Source organism: Manduca sexta, chromosome 17 (genome assembly GCF_014839805.1).
Source record: "Manduca sexta isolate Smith_Timp_Sample1 chromosome 17, JHU_Msex_v1.0, whole genome shotgun sequence".
Lineage (NCBI taxonomy): Eukaryota > Metazoa > Arthropoda > Insecta > Lepidoptera > Sphingidae > Manduca > Manduca sexta.
Genome location: NC_051131.1, coordinates 13,182,239 through 13,202,723, shown reverse-complemented (window position 1 = coordinate 13,202,723; position 20,485 = coordinate 13,182,239). Strand labels below are relative to the sequence as shown.

The 20,485-nt window shown below is 35.5% G+C and overlaps 2 protein-coding genes and 1 non-coding gene across 6 annotated transcripts in view; 1 reads left to right on the top strand and 2 right to left on the bottom strand.

Annotated features, from left to right (window-relative positions):
• LOC115450491 overlaps positions 1-20,485 on the top strand; it is a 475,244-nt gene that overhangs the window by 69,893 nt on the left and 384,866 nt on the right. Inside the window, exon 1 of one of the 4 annotated variants that reach the window (XM_037439714.1) lies at positions 13,268-13,749. The exons of the other annotated variants lie outside the window; for them this stretch is intronic. The gene's annotated coding sequence lies outside the window, so the exon portion shown is untranslated. Of the gene's footprint in view, positions 1-13,267; positions 13,750-20,485 lie in introns of those variants that run through there. 4 annotated transcript variants of the gene reach the window in all.
• Positions 274-344, bottom strand: Trnag-gcc. The gene has a single exon. It is a non-coding gene; the product is annotated as a tRNA-Gly (tRNA).
• Positions 15,579-17,220, bottom strand: LOC115450272. The gene is made up of 2 exons (XM_030178274.2): positions 16,619-17,220; positions 15,579-16,342 (listed from the first exon to the last, which is right to left on the bottom strand). Exons 1-2 carry the CDS (start codon positions 16,797-16,799, stop codon positions 15,702-15,704), a joined length of 822 nt encoding a protein of 273 aa, XP_030034134.2. The 5' UTR covers positions 16,800-17,220; the 3' UTR covers positions 15,579-15,701.

Here is a 20,485-nt window from a genome sequence, read left to right as displayed (position 1 = left end):
AGCCCGAATATGTATTTCGAACATTACAATATACTGTAATGTTTACCGTATATATCCATAAGCTATAATAAATTTAGCAAAAGATGGTTCTAAATGATGCCTTAAATAAATATTAATAAAGATGAATATTTTAAAATAATGACTTCGTTTGTTCAGCGACTTTTGGTAATTATCCTGTTCTGTTAAATGTTTCTCCATAAAAAATATAATATTGTAATGTGTACTAATGAACGTAAGAAATTAAAAATAGAAAAAGAAAAATTAAAAAGAGATTGCATCGGCCGGGAATCGAACCCGGGCCGCCCGCGTGGCAGGCGAGCATTCTACCACTGAACCACCGATGCTTGTAATCAGAAGACGAATTTATGTACTAGATAATAAACATATTTAACATTAACTAAAGCAAGTGATAATTCGTTATTTTGTATTGAAATAATCGCTGCAAGTAATGACTATACCTACGGCTACATCGATGCTAAGTAAAATAAATTAGCTATTGATCGCGACTCCGCAAACATGTAAAACATTTTCGGAGATAAAAAGGAGCCTATAGAATATTTTTCTCTTATCGGAGGCCACATTACTCAAGAGTAATGTGGCCTCCGATAAGAGAAAAAAAATTGGCTTAGTAATTCCTGAGATTAGCGCTTTCAAACAAACAAACTCTTCAGCTTAATATACTAGTATAGATTTCACATTTGGGACTATTAATATTTCCAACTCTTCCCTATCTTTCTATTTGATTAATTTCGTTGCGGGATAATGACAAATCAGTTTTCCCTGAGACTCGAGCTTCACTGCTCGGTGTCATAAAATGTGTGCCACTGCTGATCCTGGCTTGCAGGAGTTGTAGTGGTGGGTGTGAGGGCGGGAAAGTCTCCAATATAGATTATATACCACTAGACCAGAGGTCACCAATTAGTCTCGTTCGGGGTCCGTTTTAAAAAAAGAAATGACCATCGTAGTCCGCACAACATTTTATAGAAAAAATATTTACTAAACAAATGTATGGTATATTTATACATATCAAGGAGAAAAATGTCATTTTTTGTTGCGGATGGACTATCTGTTTAGAGTAAAATTCGCAATCCGTGAACTCATTCTCGCTTGTTAGTTCGAATTGATGTCAACAAACACAATGCGAGGGATACATTTTCATTAAATTAAGTTCTTTGTAGTGCAAGTTGCTATGTTTTCGCGGTCCGCACAAAATGTGTCGTCGGTCGCTAGACGTTTGCGTGGCCCCAGCATGAATCTCTGCAAACAATAAACTACAGCTAAACAGGAGTGACAAAGACTGACCTGACCGTTTAGTTAAAACTCTGCGGTCGTGAGCGTTTGAAATTGACCGTAACCAGCTCTCGTGACCAGTGGAGCATCGAATCCATAACCAGGGCAGGGGTGGGCCCAAGTTAGAGCACAGGGGGACAGGAGACCCAGGAAATTTTTTTTTTATCGTAGAATAGTAAGCCAAAAATATCTTATGATCACTGCTTTGAACTTACTCTTCATCTTTTGGCTTTAAACCAATTTAATGTGAAGCGCTTGGACTAGACATTTATGTATTGCAGCGGCGCTTTGTCTTCTTTTTTATTACTGGCCACCTGCCTGACGTTAACCTCTCTAGAAGATCGAATCCCGTTGAAATATAAAATAAGCTACGTAGTGTCACCAATCCTCGTTCGTTTTTTATCTGTAACGACGCACTGTGGAGTTGTGTTGAACTAATCGCCCAAATATGATAAAATCCTCCCATTCTTGCAATCTCTCTTTCTTTAATGTAGAAGGAAGCTTTAACCAAGACATCCCAAGGCCAAATGCTATCAACTATTTCCAATACATTACATTTATTTTGTCGGTTCCTGCGTTGGAGGGTCAAGGGTTTTATTAAAGAAATATTTTAAATCCTGAAAAGTGAGTGAACACCGTTAAAAGCCGATGTACGGAGCAACCTTAAATAGATAATAAAGAAGTCTATTACATATTTTAATTTGTGAGTAATATAGGATGTAGAAGAATTTATTAAAGACTCATTGTTGCAGACTAACCATTATGCCTCGTTTACTACACTCTACATGCTATAAGATAATTACTTCCGTATTTCTAAATCCGTGGGCCACAAGTTTCCTAAGCCCGCCCCCTGTCTCGCTCGTTGTTTGTTTGTACAGTAATTGTGGTGCAAATTACAGTGATTTTATATTCGTAAAACACGGCCGAAGAAAGTGGTGTTTACCGCGGTAATGCACGCGGAAATGTTCAGGGCGCCTTCGGGATCGATGTATCGTAATTCTGTTGTTCGCAACGTTGTTTATGCTCTCTTAGTAATTGGATTTATTAAATGAGTATTATAGTGTGTATGCACCTCTTATTATATTACTATTCTATGTACTAATTTATGTACTATATAAGCCTTGTAATCATATTAATAAAGTCAGTGTTTATCCAGCATTTATTGGTTTCACGGGCACGGGCATGGGGTTTGCACGGGCCTCCCTCTATTACTGAGAGGGATTAGGCCTTAGTGCGGATTGTTAGACTTCACGCACCCTTAAAATTCCTATAGAGAACTTCTCAGGTATGCAGGTTTCCTCACGATGTTTTCCTTCACCGTTAAAGTAAGCGATAATTCACAAAGAATACACACATAACTCGAGAAAAGTTAGAGGTGTGTGCCCTTGGGATTTGAACCTACGGACATTCGTGTTGACAGACCGTTAACCCAACTAGGCTATCGCCGCTTATGCTCCATAATAATTAAGTTTATTGCTTTTTAAAAATTAGAGGGAATTTTATCCCGTTCCGGTCTGTCGGACACCCCTCGTATAATTCAATGTCAAGAATGTCTAGAATGTTCTGTATGAAATTAAAAAGTATGAAAGTGGTGTTAGTAAACTCAAGAGGCGCTTGAGGTTCGTTTCAAAGTTGCATTAAAGTAACAGCCTTGTAAGGTGCTGGAAAATTCTCGATGTAGGGTTGCTACTGAAAAATATTTCTTTTAAAAATGCCATGGTCCTGCAGTTACTAAGGTATATTGACCGGGTCGTGAGATCCTGGTTTCGCCTTTCAGGCTCGGCAGTTTGTGTGTGGATGCTTAACGAAAATTACTAAGGTGTGGATACTCCTACTGAAGCACTTTGGCATCATTTCTTGCTAAAATGATGCCGAAGTGCTTCAGATAAATATTTAGAAACATATGTTGTACTGACTCCAAACTAGACAGGTGGAAAATTAATAGTAGGATTTAGAAAAAAATGTGTGCAGCTTGAATGGACTTAATCTCAGTAGTAGAACTGTTTCGCATATTGTCTATAAGTTTACTGAGTATGCGTTAGCAATATTAGATAGATATTAGAATCTATATTCATGGCAGTACGACAGCACCGTGGTGTTCCAGTTTAAAACCATCATAACCAGTATCATAAAGAGCATTATGAGCATACCAATTATTCTTGGCGTTCCCAAAAAAAACGGTATAAAAAAAAAAAAAATCAAAATACAGAAAAGCAGTGACGAGCAACCCTACCCGTTATTTAATCCTCTCCCGCATCCGAAGGCTTCGTGACCCACTTTTGGGGATGTTGGAAAATATTACCGGTACCAGCACATTTTTATCTCGCTGCCGTCTTGTACGCAATAAATATAACACAGTACGACAACTGTACAGAGTACTACTTTACGATGGATATGGAGGCAATTCTGTTGATTCGGCCCATTCGTACGATGGCTTTATATTTGAGGATGTTTGTGTAGAGGTTTTATGGCCGTATGAATGCAGATATGAGATAGATAACTTTTATATATTTTTTTACAACTATACCAAGTAAGTCATTGAGAGTTATTTATTTGGTTACTCTTAAAGACATTGTTCTAAGATTTTTTAATATAAAAATGAACATCGCTCAGGTTTCGCAAACATAACATGAAATATCTCGTTCGCGCGCTCGAACAATTTTTAAACATGGTAGTATGGTAGGCAGAGACGGCCTTAGGGGTAGGCGAACCCGGCAACCACCCGGGGCCTCGCGCGGTTTCTTTTTTACGATTTTACTGACAAAACTCTAAAAACCGAGAAACTTTTTTGCTCTGCCCGGGGCCTTGCATTGTGGAAGGCCGCCTCTGGAGGTAGGTATTAAAGGTGAAACAACTTTGCCTACTCTCATACACTCCTACGATTCGTTTAAGCAAACCAACAAAACCCAGCTTTAATTTGTCCAATACGCATTACTGATCAGGATTCAGCCGGTGATCCAAATAAACCCTTTCATATCTATCAATTGGCTACAATAAAGTGGGACGGGCGAGCGCGGCGCCCCGGAGGATTCGCTTGAATATTGTGTTATCGTCGGCGGACGTGAGTCGAATACGGCCGCCCTGATTGTTGTGACGTACTGTTCACTATGTGTGTGGTGAGTTTTTTGAATTTCGATTGTTGTTATTTTGAATGACGGTTGCATAAATAATAGCATTGTAACTTGGACTTTTCGGATGACCAACAACTCAGTCCATCCCGTGACCACGAAGGCTGCAGTCTTCGAAACGTCGGAAAAAAAAATATATAAAAATTGCGATAAAATCCGAAAAATAGTTAAATTTAAAAGTCAAACATTCGTGTAAACATAAGAAATCGTTATGTTCGTCTCGTATTTAAGTAATTTCATAAAAAAAAACATTTTACTTCTTCGACAGTCGCAATAAATGCCATCACTTCTTTTCTATCCTATGTTACTTTCTACATAACTCCACACATTACAAAATGAATCCCAGGCTCTCCGATTTCGTGTTTTTGCGCCACCATAGAAACTATGGCGATGTCAATACATTCTTCCCTCGCGTGTGACGAGTTTTTATTTATCATCTATTAGGGTTACGTGAAACTGTCGTTTATACTCGTTGGTAATTGAAGAATTGATTGAATAAAGCATGTGTTAGATCTGTTGTAGTATTTAGTATATTGATTTTGTTGATAAATTACAATAAAATATGTTACTAAATCGATATTTTTATCGAAATAAAACTAATTTTTGGATTTTAGTTTCTGCAAAACCGCAGCCTTCATGTCCAGCCCGCCCCATGATACCGTAGGCTGCGAAGTCTTAATAGTAGAATTTCCTTGTCGCAGTTTTGATTACATATTGCCAAATAAAAAAACATTATATGAAATGAAATGATTTATTTGAATCTGTAAAATGTTATACATTATTTAGATTCCGTCAATATTAACTCTACCGCCAGTTCGGAAAGCAGTTTTCACCAGAGAAGATCGGGCAAGAAACTCTGGTGTTGCTCTTTTCAATATAAGATAAATATTTCGTCGGCTTTCTAAGGATAATTTATAATGAAAACAAATTAAGAATATCACAGTTATAAGCACAAAATAATGTACTGTACTTTTATACTACAAATTATAATTTAGCTAGACAAATTTTATCTCATGAAAAATTGACTCTTACACAATACTCCAAGGGGTTTTCATCGAACAGTCGTGTCCTCCAGCGTTCCGTAATCTGAACCAAGTTGAACACGCGTCTAACAACATAATACGAAACAATCACGCCGCGTACAACCTGAAAACATTGCATATTTTGAACTTGAGTAATAAGGGTCGATACACACCTAGTAGTCTATGTAAAATTCTGGAAATTAAGAAATTAATCTATTATACATATATATCACTGTAGTATTTTAATTTTTAAATATAATTTTTATAAATTTTGTCTAAAATGTATACATATTTTTTACCCAACATTTCCCTAAGCAATAATTGTATAACATGACTAGCTTCAGTCCATTAGCATTTTAAATATTGTCGCTTAAACTTCTTCAAAATGATTCATATTTACAGAAGCCTTGAAGTTGGTCGATTTTTAAGATTAATAAAAACTTTGTTGGCTTTATTTAATCAATAGCCAACAATGGAATTAACAGATTATTAAAATCAAATCCAGGATTTAATCTAAAGTACTTTCAATTTACCCCAGAGAAAAATTAGAGCTTACATTGTCTGTACTGCACCTATGTTTTATGTGCTGGCCCGAGTATGGTCGAAGTGCGCACGCGCAGCCTGCGGCGCGAGCTCTCCGCCATTACGAAAATGTCAGGTGTTGCCTCTTCGCAAACGTTTCCTGGAAATGCAGCGTAATGTGAGCTTGAACGTGTGTGTTAAATAAGGTTTCTTTCTTAGAAAGTTCGAAGGTCATACTTTCTTTAAAAGCTTACTTGAGCAGATAGATTTACTCGTGGGATAAATAACGAATTAAAACATATAATAGCTTAAATAAAGTTGTTTAATTGGCTCAAATTAGATATTAATTAGATAACTTTTATCTGTCAATTGAAAAATCGCTTCTAAGTATTGTGAAATGTAAACTTTACTAGGAGCAGTAAAACTTATCTTAATATCTTAGCAACGTATAGATTTTCTGACGTTAACACAAAAGGTAAGACATAATACTTAATTTTATAATGCGAAAGTTTGTGAAGATTTTTGGATATCTAAAGTAAATGCGGAAACTGCAAAAGGAATTTGCATGATTACTCAGAGATGGTAGCTACATTTTATTTCGTAAAGGTACAAAGTGCAACTTTATACAAAGATGGCCCAATAGAAGATCAGCGGGTATTATTACCAGCATATGCTAAGTTAGAGCCGTTTTGTGACAATTTTAATTTTAAGTTTTCGTATGTATTCACTTATTTCACTGTCCCAAATAAAATTACTTTCCTTTCTTTCTTATTTCATTCTTTTCAAAGAGTCTTTCACGTGAACAGACCAGCAGGTATATATACGGTCTTTCCATTTGAGATTGTCATGAAGCGATTAATCGCTAGAATAGCTCGTAAATCGTCCTATAAAAATAACATCAAACATGGCAGATGGTGTATTGATCTGGTTGCTAGTCGTCAGGCCGGCACTATAAACACGATACGTGTAAACTTACAAAGAACAACATAATTCCTTGCCATACTAAATTCCCTGAGGACATAAGGTATCGCACCAGGTTTAGATGGGATTCCTTGCTTCGGCAATCTAGTATGCTAGATTCCCTGAGGTTTTGACGCAAGGAATCATATCATACTTGGTATAGATGGGAAAGCTTTTTGGATGCTAGATAACGCTCAACAATTTTTTTTTTGTCACAAATACACGTCTTAAATTAATATACGGATTTTGTATTAAGAATACAAAGCGGAACTCATTCTTAAATTCCGTTTGGAATTAAAAAGAGAATACCAAATATAGACTCTCAATAAGTACCCACATGAATTATATTTATGGAGTCAAAAGATCAAATTTCATTATTATTGGAGAGAGTAAAAAATAGTATATTTATTTTGATTTGTAGACTTGTATGCGGGAAATATAGATAAAATGTATGAATAAATTGTATGAATGTTGTGCTTTGTTATTCTTATAGTGTTGGTGGTGCGTTATGTTTATTTTCTTTTATGTTCGTTAAATTGCTGTTTGATTTATAAAGCATGTCGGATAACGTGACCAATAATTTCACATAGCTTTAACAAATTGAAAGAAGTAACTCACTTGTATCTCACTTGATGATAATTTCTATAGCCATATGAGTTATTTTATATTTGGATCAGTAATAGCAACAGCATCATACTTTAAGTTATAAATATACTCATGCACACGCCATATTCCCATTAAACTACAAAGTGATCAAAATTCTGAAAACTGATGATTTTTGGCACAATGTCAGCAAAGGTGAAGACGAGTATGTGGTTTCATTTAGTAACGCAATGTCAAAATGACCCTGTATAGTTAAATAACCCAGAACTTTAAATCCGAAATAATTAATTAACGTTGCAATGTATACGCATAATGTAGTAGCAGCTTCTCGAAGATAACTTAATGAAGAATGAGTTCATACCTTTTCTTTCATATCTTTAATTTCGAGAATAGATCTAGCAACCTATTTTAAAGGCAGAATTCATCCACAGCCTCAACACCAAGAAAACTTATCTCGATTACAACGCTAAAACAAAGCCACATCGCGTTTTCCTTTATCATTCCAACCCACATTTCTTTTCTCGTCCTCGCCCGGGGTGTTTCGCCATCTTTTTTATCTGATCTTGTATTCATTCCGGTTTCCTCGGCTTTTCAAGTCACGGCCCGCCGTTTGTAAATACGCGACGTCTACAAAATATTAATTGGAAAGTGTAAAACTGGTTGGAGAAAAATAGGAAATCCGGTCTGAGTGTAAATTATATTGACTTCATTAGCAACGTACTGTTAGGTAAATATGCGTGTTTTGGTAAAAGAGGCTCTAAATAAAAATGACTGGTTTTGGATTGTGTTAGTTTCTGGTTGTTAATTTTTTATCACATGTCACCGGACTGCTTTTCAAATTGCAACGCCACCCAGACGTTTGTACCAATAACATATTAGTTGGTATGTTATGTCTAATAATTGTAATAAAAATAGTCTTTAAACAAATATTTCGTCAAAGAAAGAACGTTTAATTTTTCGATTAAATAGCCCGGCTATTGTTTGGATCATGATGCAAAAGTACTGATGGAAAAGAGATGAAATAATTTATTATGGACCGGTAAAATCTTATACATTATTTAGATCCTGTCAATATTAACTATACTACCAGTTTGGATAGCAGTTCTCACTAGAGTAGAACGGGCTTAAACTCTAGTGTTACTTTAAAAGTTAATAATGCCTACACGGATTTAAAGTCCATCAGCTATAATACTACCTACTTAAAGCAATGTTTATTTCTATCAAGACGACCTCATCAGGAACCTATCAAGCCATCAGGCAACTCATTTAGATTTACACATCTCATTAAACTTATTCAAACAATGCACTGTCAATCCAAACCAGCCTCAAGCGAAGGGCATGCCGCACGAACTGAAATTACAAGATCAAAGCGTTTCTCACGAGTGCAGGGAAGAATGCAGGGTCGATCCATCAAGGTGTAATAACAGACCATTATAGCATGATGCAGTGTGTGGTTACGACACGGTACGTGGGGTTGACTATAATTTTTGAAAACGAAGAAAGATTTACCAAGGCTGTCAAAGGTTGTCGCGTGACAGCATAGGCAATGGTTGAAATCCCACAGACTTTAGACACAATTCCTGATATCGAGTTGCTCAAAAATGTTACACCTGTGACCTGAGCTTCTTCTTTGTGAGTAGCCATCTGGAGTAATTGCTATTGTAACTGTAATTAAGGAGCCTGGAGAAGTATGGATCCTGAATTGACTGACTATATCTCCATCATCATATGAAAATATGTAAAAATCCAAAGTACTGAACCGATTTTATAAATATTTCTAAGGGACAAAACTGGAAGTATATCCTTCCAAACATAATTTTTTCCAAATCGCTAAATAAATGTCTGAGGTAATAAACATTATAAGAACAATTCGCGGGACTTTTATGCCATTTTTTACGAGATTAAAGATGCGGGGAATATGCGGAAAAAGCATATTTCAAATAAAGAAAGACATTGCGCGACAACATTCACCCGACATTATCAATTTGTCACTGCAGTGTCTTTAGTACTGAACATCTGTCAATAAATTCGCACCGGATCCATCTGCTTACCACCCACGTCCCACGTCATACACTTTAATAACCAGACAGGTCTCTTATCCGGTAGGGATGGCGATAAAATCGACATTAGAAACAACAAACCAATCAATATTTGAGGAATAGCGATGAGACAATTGCTATTAAATATTACGCCTTATGACATTAAAACTTATTTATCCATATTAGTACGTATTGTTATTTGGTATATACGGGTTTAAAGGCGAACAGTTTGCTCCTCCTGTCTTTTTGTATAAATAAAAAAAACATTCCCACAGTAATTACACACGGTTTCGTTGCTGATTTGAGTTTAAGATCACATAGAGAAGAGATTTGTAACTACTTTAATTTAATTTAACCTACAAAATCTGGAAATCTAAGACATAATCTGCTTTAAGTTAGTGTTACTTGCCTTTTCCAAACTTTGTCACTTAATACCAGTTTTCTATAGTACAAACGTCATTCAAGCCGCTCCATTCATACTTTACAGCCGCTAAGGCGCGGCCCTATCACAATGTTTATATGTTTCAATTCGGTCTCAAAGAAGTCCGACTATCTCATTCACATTTGCATTGGATATCTTTTATAGCGTATATACGTTTATCTCGACTCCTCGGAGTTACGACTAACCAATGCTTTTAAGTAGATTGCTTCATTCTCTACGAATATTGTGGGAATGGTATTGATAATGGAATAAAATTTAAAAAGGGATTCTGCAATTGCTTCGAAGTTGCCATTCGAAGGTTTAGTCTGAACACTATGTTTGAATTTCGGGTCTTTATTCCTTTTTTTTATTTTCCGTTTTTTTTTTTTATTTCAATGGATTCTTTGTATAATTTTCGGTTAGTCTATATATATAAAAATGACTCCCATTTCCCTTGGTCACGCCATCACGCGTGAACGGCTTGACCGTTTTCACTATTATTTTTTTTTGCGTTTGTTATTGTTAGGAGAAGGTTCTTATGAAATTCATAGTTAAGACGGGACAACGTCTGTCGGGTCAGCTAGTTACTTATAAAATATGCGTTCCAATCATCATTAATTTTGTAAAACTAGCACAGAATAACTTTCACTGTGTTTTCTTTTTGTAGAGTCATCTAGAGAATGTAAAGTTGGTAATTTGTAAAGGATGTTAGCGGATAGCTTATGTATACTTGTTTTCGAAGATTCAAAGCTCGTTTTTGAAAAAATAAATATCTATATTGCAGGCCTTCATGGTCACATGAGCGGAGAATTGAGTGATAGATTGTCCGCTATTGTCTTAAGTCTAGGCGGGAATTTATGGTGAATTCAATAAAATTGGTGCGTATTTATAATTATGTAGAAATTTATTTTAGCTGTTATTTATGTTATTATTTTCCGACGTTTCGAAGACTTTTGCAGCCTTCATGGTCACAGAGCGGATTGAGTTATTGTCCGCATGTCGAAGTTACAATATCTACTTACATTGTGCAATTATAGATTTTTTTTTAGCTGTTGACGGTCCTATCTAAGCAGAATGAGCTTACAGTGCCTTGACTATTGCTGTATTGTGCTTAAACTTTTTTTTTTGTTACAGGTACTTACATGAAACGAATGGAATTAGAAATTAAGATAAAAGAAGGTAGTCATATACTAAACGTCTTACATGACGGACCTATTGAAAGCTTGTTCCTGCAATCTCTATCAAGTCGTCTGTCATCTTATAGACAAGTTAATCTGGAAATCTTTAGGGGAGGTCTATATTCAGCAGTGGACTTTATGTGGTTGATGATGATGATGAATATACACAACCAATGCTTTGATAGAATCTTGGGCCTGATAGTCCTTGTCCCTAGAAACATTTCTGGTAGCTATCTAATCAGTACACAATATACTTCATCAATACCCTCGAGCCTCCATATCATCACGCTAGCTCTATCCACATTTCACACGTATAATCCAACATAAGAATCACTGCGGAACTTCCAACAAACGACAAACCACGTGTAGAATAGAGATTTATCCAGTGTGATCCAACTGGGACAATTTTGCGCGGTCACGTAATCAAGTAAGTATCCAGTTACTTGTATCCAAATCGATACTGATTGTAGGGCTAGTCAGTTTTACATTTTTTTTATTTTTTTTTTGGTGAAGTTTGATTGCCAGGATTTTGTTTTTAAATCTCATTGCATGATACTGGCTGATTATGCTTACGTGTTTCACAGACGTAAGAGGAATGTCCTATAATGATAAAGAAGATATTTAAAACTGAGATTGCCTAGAATATTCAGTGAGTTTAGTTCGATTTCTTAATTTTTTATTTTTTTTTATTTTGGAAAAGGTAGATTGCCAGTATTTTTATTTTTAAATCTCTTTGGATGATACTGGCTGATTATGCTAACGTATTCCACAGACATAAGAGGGATGTACTTTAAAACAAAGAAAATAATTTAATAATAATTGCATAGAATATTCGGTAGAGTTCGAGTTCTTATTTTTTTGAGGATATATATAACGATTTCAGTTCTAATTTCATTTGTTTATAAAACAGATAAGAATAAAACAAAGATCATAAATAAACAGTTCGTCAATCACAGCACTAAGAGCAACCCTACCTCAAGAAAGTGGGTCGCGCGAGCTCAGTAGCCGAGGTGCGAACCGATCCGGAAGTCAGGAATTCGACTTATTTGCAAACGTTGACATTTTTACAGTCACGATCGCTCTGAATCTCACACTGGATTAAGGTATAAACCATAATGTCAGTATTAAACCTCAATACCTTTGCCATTTGAGTAATCATTTATATTAATTGTCCATTAAGCTTGCAATGGTAGGTTTAGTTAGGAAACTGAAGAGACTGCGTCTTGTTTTAAAGTTGTCGTTGTCAGTACAAGAATATAGTTTCATTCTACCACATGGCGAGGTTTTTTATTTTTCTGGTTAGGTTATTCAAGTGTGAAAAATGATGTTAAATAACATTCTCGGTTGGGATGATTTTTGTTATTTATAATACCAATGTTAATGTATTTAATTTACACTTCAATTGTATTTATTACTCTTAGAATGGTATTTTTAGATTAGCACCTTTTCAAATTTGCAAAATATATAATTTACGGAAATAACCAATATGATGTCACCTTACTTACGGTTTTCTATTATGCATATAACACAATTAGTTTTGTCATCATTAAATGTAAATGAATCCTAAAAATATTTCTTGTAAATTTTAGTTGACATTCATCATATAAAATTTGTCCCGAATACAATTTTGAAATATTTCGCATATTTTGGCAGCCCTGTGGTCCGTATGTGGGTCACCAAAACCACCCACGCCACGTACCGGAAGTCCCCCGGCATCGACTTTTTGTCAATCATTACAATTCGCGAACAATCACCATTGTTTCATTCATGCTCGATGTTTTCATTTTGTTGTCTTTACCAAAAAAGATTTGATTAATAGGTGTATTATACTGATTATGCAATGGCGAATGATAACCATTGTGACAATCGTTCTTTTGAATCAAAAGATGTTTTTAACGGTTAATACCTAGCTGAATAAAATCTTTAAACTGCAGTAAAACAACTTTCAAACAGGTTATTTTTAGCGTTAAGTCGTGATAAAAACAATACAAAACATTGATAGAGTTTGCATGATTTGAATTTCATGCAATCGATAGTTCTTTTAATCGATTTAGAATGTAGTACTAAAAGGCAATGACACTAGGCCCATTCAGCCTAACGACCAGCAAGTTTAACCCGCTACCACGCAAAGCGGTTGACATCTAAAATTTATTAATACAAAGCCGGGATACACAACAGCTGCATATTGCAATGCATGCAACCGGGAGCTATGGCTCATGAGCCAGCCAGTCGCCGCGCGTCGCTTGCACAGAGCGAACGCGTTCCGTATATCGGTGTTTGTCTATGCCAGACGCCGTGAATTTTAAAAATCGAACGATTACTTATTTGACCGCGAATTGTTAAATTTAATGCAAACAAAGTTTCTTTTGTTAGTAAACAGTGAATTTCGTATGGATGTTTATTTTTGTACGTTGATTATGTAGTTTCCACTTTCGTTCCGTGTGAAAATAAACTCGCCTATGGTTTTTTGATCGTACGTGTGTTTTGCTTGGTGTTGTGAACCGAAGTGTTGAGTTGTGCCAGTGATGTGAGTGAACATCGATATCAACATGTTTGGTGTTTTTATAAAAGGTGGAGGCCGAAAAGGTGAGTTGACGAAAAAATCCTTTTTATTTTTTTTAAACGGCCAAAGGAAACTTGTCATTCTGCCAGTACAGTTTTTATTAGGTGCAGCGTATCTGTGTGGGCAGGTTACTATTGCTCTAAGGACTTCTAATGTAATTTTATTGTTCTATGATGACTCCGTGTAGGTTGCTAATAAACTCAACCTAGATAAGAATCTGGAACATGAGAAAATTGGGTTTTGTTCTCTATAAAGTAATGGATACCTTTTATGTTCATACGTAGGAAGTAGGTATGTACCTGTACGGAATTGTTATTATTTAATTGTCGTGGTATCACGCAATTGGGATTTGAAATTCCTTTATATTTGTTATAACAATAATAAGTCACCTCTACGAATAAAATGATTTAGATCTCTAGTTTGTAGTTCACAATATTGAATAGTGTATTTGTATTTATATTTATATGAGTACCTACTTGAAATATCCACTTATTTATTTCTTATTATCCCTATTTACACTTTCAATACATGCCATCAACATTCTTTTACACGCGTTTACTCTATGCTATTTAGGTATGTAGACTTCATTATGTTTTCTTCACTGAAGCGATGACACACTTGATAAAAGTTGCGTGACCTGACATCAAACCTGAGACGTCATGGCCATTCTGTACACACTCCTAATGGACCGCTATACGCTATTACTTTCTTCGTTTTCACGAAAACATCGAGTTCAAGAAGTAACAATGTTAAGGATGATTATTGTATCTGCTCTTATAGTTTATTGATTGTACTGGATCCATTGATATATATGAACTACGTACTAGATTTGGCGTTCCGAAAATTCACTGTGTTCAACTGAATTGAACTGCTATCTATTCAAACTGACTTTAGTATTATCAATATTGCCAGCTTGTTGTTGTGTACGGCGTGGCGCTCTTGATATAAGAACTCGAGTCCAAGTGTAAACCTGGATTTGAATACAAAATATTAGTCAAATAAGTCAAATTATTTGTTCAAGTGAAGGTTATAACAGGGACATTTTGGTTGCCATTTTAGTTCAGATTTTGAACAAATAGTTTATATGAACGTTCGTGTATAGAATACGTCAATGAGTGGATCTGATTACCATTAGATTCACCATTTAGCGAAAACACCTATAATGCTGACCAAAGAGAAACTTAACAGCCCTCAATAATTGCCAGAAATAATCTGATTTATCTTGGAGATACCGACTGTATCATTAAATGAACACCTTTTTGCGATTTTCGATCCAAGAAATACGAGCTACTTGGCGTCTATTCATTAAGATTAACTTATTTATGAGTAAAACGAAGTCATGGAGCGAGCTAGTCAAATATAATTCTCTTTTTTCCTTTGAAGGTAATTTTTGAGTTATTCAGACGTGCAGCGGCACTTTCAAACGAATATTTCACTGGATTCCTGAGTTTTTGCGGATAAATTTCTTTTAAAAATATAAAGATTGCGTTCCTTTGAAAATTGTGGTTGCGTAGGGTTTCCGACGAATAGAATCTATCTAGTAGCCGTACTATTAAGATAAGGCAAATTGATCGTATTTGGCATTGAGGCTGGGTTTTAATTCATTTGTCATTTGCCTAGTTTAATTATTTTAGCATAAATAGTGTAAATACTTCTTTAGAAGAGGTGATGGGTGATACAACGTAGGTGATATTCAGTTGGGTAGTTATAACTCATCACGACTCTCAGAGTATGTCACTAACCAATGTTATTGTAATGTTTGAATATTTTGCGTTTCGTGATAGTTGCAGATAGCCATTAGTAAGTAGAGTTTCTGATGAAGGAAAAACTAGACGAAAATAAATTTGCAGGATAAATTATATATTTAGTGTATTACAAAATACACATTTTAAACTTAAAGTTCCTGTAAAGGAAACATAGGCATGAGTTGCTGTTATAAACTTTTAAATGACTCCCAACAATATATGTTAAATGTTTAAGGACTTTGCTTCATCAATATAGTAACAACCTTGGCATCTCGATCTTCCGTTGATTCAGTGCCAACATGGGATAATTCAAGAGGGTCATGACTGGGATTCAAATTTGCAATTTCCATCGCCTTCTTTAGCACCTCTGACCGAAAACTTAACTTCTGGTGGTTATTAAACGCTTGCGTTATCGGTAAAAGCGAACAAAAGAACGCCATATCGTCATTTTGCATTAGTTTCATGTTCTCTTTAAACATTTTTAACATTTCTCTCTTAAAGTCTTTGTCGTCAGTACATAAATTTCGCCTTTTCTGAACTTTTCTTCGTCTGTGTAACTCTTTAACATTTCTGCGGGATTCAGAGCATTGTGACGTTGTAGGAATATCACAGTTACCTGTATCTTCGTTTGATGACGTCACTTTGATTGAGCCCTCTTTTGGATTCTGTGTAACTGACCAGCTATCTATTTGGAATGCGTTACCTAATATCTGACCCTCTAGTACATCATTGGCATCAGACTTTTTGTCCAGAAAGTGCATACAGTCATAATGTATGTACTTCTTTCTTTTCTTACTCCTGAACCCAGCTGTGCCTTTGGACCTCACATAGGCGTCCCTTGCTGTTTTCCATCGCTGTTGCACTTGTTTTTCTGTAAAATAATGGTCATGTTAATCTCAAATAGATACGCAATGCTGATTATCAAATGAAAAAATCTTAATGACTATTTATATGTATGCCGTGTAGTGATTCCGTAGGCGGAACAGTATATGCATGAAATAGCATGACGTCACTCGCCATTTATGATTTCGTTTTACTGCAATAATGGCGTGAATTCGACGGCACTCTGATTGCTAAAGATGAATCTTCATGACTTTATCACGTCCTGGTAACATTTCCTAACGAACAAAATTCTGCTAATACTTACCGGTGAGTTTTTTCTCAATATCACTGAGATCGGCAAAGTTTGGAATCACTTCTTGACAGACTTCAAGCCATGCTTTTATTTTAGCATCGCGGTCTTTGTACATTTCGCAAGAGGAGTCCCACAGCGCTGGACGAAAGCGTACCTCGGTTATAATGCGGTCGGTATCTAAATCTATGTTCATTTCTCAATATTTGCTAATCGCGAAGTATCCGCAATCTTCAAGGTAATGTGAATGATTATTACCTCAAATTCCTACAGTTTACATAGAACTAATGCACTAATAAACGACTCTGGACTTTGTTACGTACGCGCGTACGATCGGTCGCTTGGTTCGCGGGGTACTGAGCGCCGAGCGGGGCCGTTCCTTCGTCGGTCGAACAGAAAACATCGGTTGGTCGACGCGCGCCGACTTGACCCGCTACCTCGACCGACAGTTCTCGCTCTATTGATATAATTTGACGTCAGCGCTCACCGTTTGGCAAGAACGTTGCCTTGTTATGCGTTTTTTTGTATATTTCCAAGAACGGTTGTGCGTGATGTTTTATGTTTCCTAGGTAGACTGCAAGCACTGTTATGTTCCAGTTTGAAGAACATTGCAGCCAGTAATTAGAGGCCATTATTAGACTTAACATCTAATAATAGTGCGAGCAACGCAGCGTGCTGTTTCGTTCAGTTTGTGATACTATTGTCAGACGTGCCAGATTCGACGCAGTTTCTGGACATTCATTTGTATGAAAGGGAATATTACCTTTGCTTATTAGATAAATGATGTGCTGTTTATAAAAATACTGTACAAGTTCAATCAACAACCTAAACGTTAATTATAACGTAATTGATGGGTTGGAACTTTGAAACTTAATGTAATAACTTGATCAGCAGTTGATGCATTAAAATGCATAATTTATCAACTGTTATCGTAAGTTTTAAATTAACTTGTGTTCATTTTAAATATTAATATCATTATAATTATAGATATAAGATATTTTATTATGCCGTTTAATATTCATGGCACTTTGTTTACAATCGTCGTGGATAAATTAAATTAAATACTTTTTTATATTTACAATAAAGGCTTATATTGCTGTCATTGCTGATTTAAGTATTTTACATTTGAGACGATTAGTTTCATGTATGATATATCAATATTCCAATATTCCATATTTGATATCATGTATGATATATCAATATTCCACTGACAAGGAAGACTTAACAGAAGAAATATACTATTAAACATTCAAGGCATATTGATTACTCTCGTAGAGATTACACCATCTCAATTAATAACAATGATCATATTGCGGCAAACATGTAGCGTTTTGGCAGACGTACAAACTTTAGTATGACATAAATGCAATTAATGTGTTAGGGCCAGCGCACATATCAGATACTTCCCGCGCTGTAATATTGATTATATTGTTCTGCACGCCTTATGGCTTTGGGTTGGGGTGAAGATAGCCAATAGTGATGATACAGCTATTGCTCTCAAAGACAAAGCCGAGCCATAAGAGGGAAAACGCGGGAGAGTTCACTATAACACTTTACTTTCACTTTAAGTTGTCTAAAACTTATAAGGATAGTAACCGCGGAAAAAATATCAAGGTAACATTAAATATAGATTTAATGTTTTAGAATATAAAATATTATTTAATGAAATTTGCAGATGATGTAAACATATTGTTAAAAACATACCCCCTTATTGATAGACGTTATGTATCTAAGGACAGAGCATTGCTGTGATAACAAGTCTGTGTCAGTCTTATGTGAACTTACATAACAAGTGATATTAAGTTAGTGTTTCAATTCTCTATCATATATTGTACATTTTCCTTATTCACAAAACCTAATCAAAATCGTACACCAAATGATACAAATTAAGGAAATTACAATCCAAATATATTTTTATTAAAGTTTATTCACTAGTACTTCGCTATTAATCTATCTTAATGCGTGCTCTCCCTAACTTGGCGACGTTTCTGTGCATCGGAAGTGGTTTGCGTATGATTTCATTCACAATAAAGGCAATTGGCCAAACAAACGGAACTAGCAACTAGCAAAATTGATATTCTACAGGTGTGACGAACGAAACGGTTGGATACTGGGAGCAGCCTACCTGGACGAAATTGGAATATTAACAAAAACTCCATGCATTGCAAATCTCTTTGTTGCCTTTCACTGAGGCTTGGGAAAATGGTTTAAGAAATTTCGCATAAGTATTACACTAATTTGAGCTTTTATTGAATACGTTATTTGTAAAATAGATAAAATCCCGGTACTATAGTGTTACTAATATACATTAGCTCAAAATTTATTCCTGTTAGAACAAGAACCTTGTATCTCTTGGTCGCTATGTAACATTTTGTCATAAAATCTAGGATTACAGTCTATCAATTAGAGCATCTAATGAAAACTGCTAAATTTTGTTCAGAGTTGAATGTAATAAGCCAAACTACTAAATATAAAAAAAAAAATGATAAAAAAATATGATGAAAAAGTGGTAAGTATTGCAATAAAATCCCACTCGAATGGAGTCGCATAGCTGGTCTATAATGCATCTGTTTTCAAGTTTATTAATAGTATCGCAGTTAATATTAGCGATTGGATTGGCAATGACGAAGTTGCGGATGTCATTTTTTGTGATGCCAACTGTAAATCTACGGATGCGGATGTGGTTTTTGTCTCCATGCGGTGAGTAGTTATTCCTAGAGACTGCCTAGAGATTCCTATTTTTTGATTTCTAGAGATTCTTGACTAAAGAAAGGATTTCTTGTAACAAATGATATCGCAAATATTTACTGGTTAAGTTTATAATTTATCGTGAGTGGGACGGGCATAATTTTAAAGATTTTACACACAAAAATATTTTGTATAATATTTTAGCATGAGCGATCTGAATCTTCCTGTGATGCTTAATATATAAAGTTATGATGGTCTTTCAACCCACAATCTTCATGCGGGGCAAACTATGTATTAATACCATTCCATCGAAGAAAGCGTTGGCTTATATTCATTATGTAATGTGAATTATACCCGTCTTCACAAACAATACTATAAGGATGCATAGTGTCATAATATTCGTTTTTTTTGGCATCCTTCAGTTTTGTTTGTCTGACAGCCAACCGAAGTAAAATTGTTTCTCTATATTTGCCAATCACAGCGTCTCCATGCCTACGCACTGCGGAAGCTGTCATGCCGAATGCACTGAAGAACAGACTTATTATCGCACTATCCTTCCGTACTAGTTAAGTAACGTTTGTGAATACGTAGCTTAAGTTCCCAAATATCTCTTTAGATACCTCTGATCAACAACATTATTAAGAAACCCACAAACTTCTGCAAGAAAAAATATGGATATCTAAGTCTTCCGACCTTCAAAAATTCCAATAGCTGGCACTTGTCACACCAGCTGGACTCACCAGCTGGTTGATCCGCTTGTGTGGTCGTTGCATTATCTTTTTAACAATCCCTAATATCTGTAAGGTCGATGAAGCGTGCCATTATATGGTTATGGTAATTTAATAGCGGGCGCCTTTGTAACTTTTAGTGAATACATTTAGTGGCGGTGCTTTAAAGGAGATGCATGTGATCTTTAATTCTAATTGTTACAAACCTTTTCGATTAGCAATATTAAGCTGGTTAGAATATTATTTTTTATGTTTATTAAACGAAATCTCAAAATGCTTGCAATCATTTTTAAGCCATTTTTCTATTTGCTTCGAAGTTTAGATACTTATCATCATCACCATCAGCAGCAGCAGCCGTAGTATGTCCACAGCTAAACATGGGTCTCCCCCAAAGATTTCCAGATCGACCTATTGGAAGCGTCATATTTATCATCTCATACAGTCTATTCATTCAGACTCAGTCCAG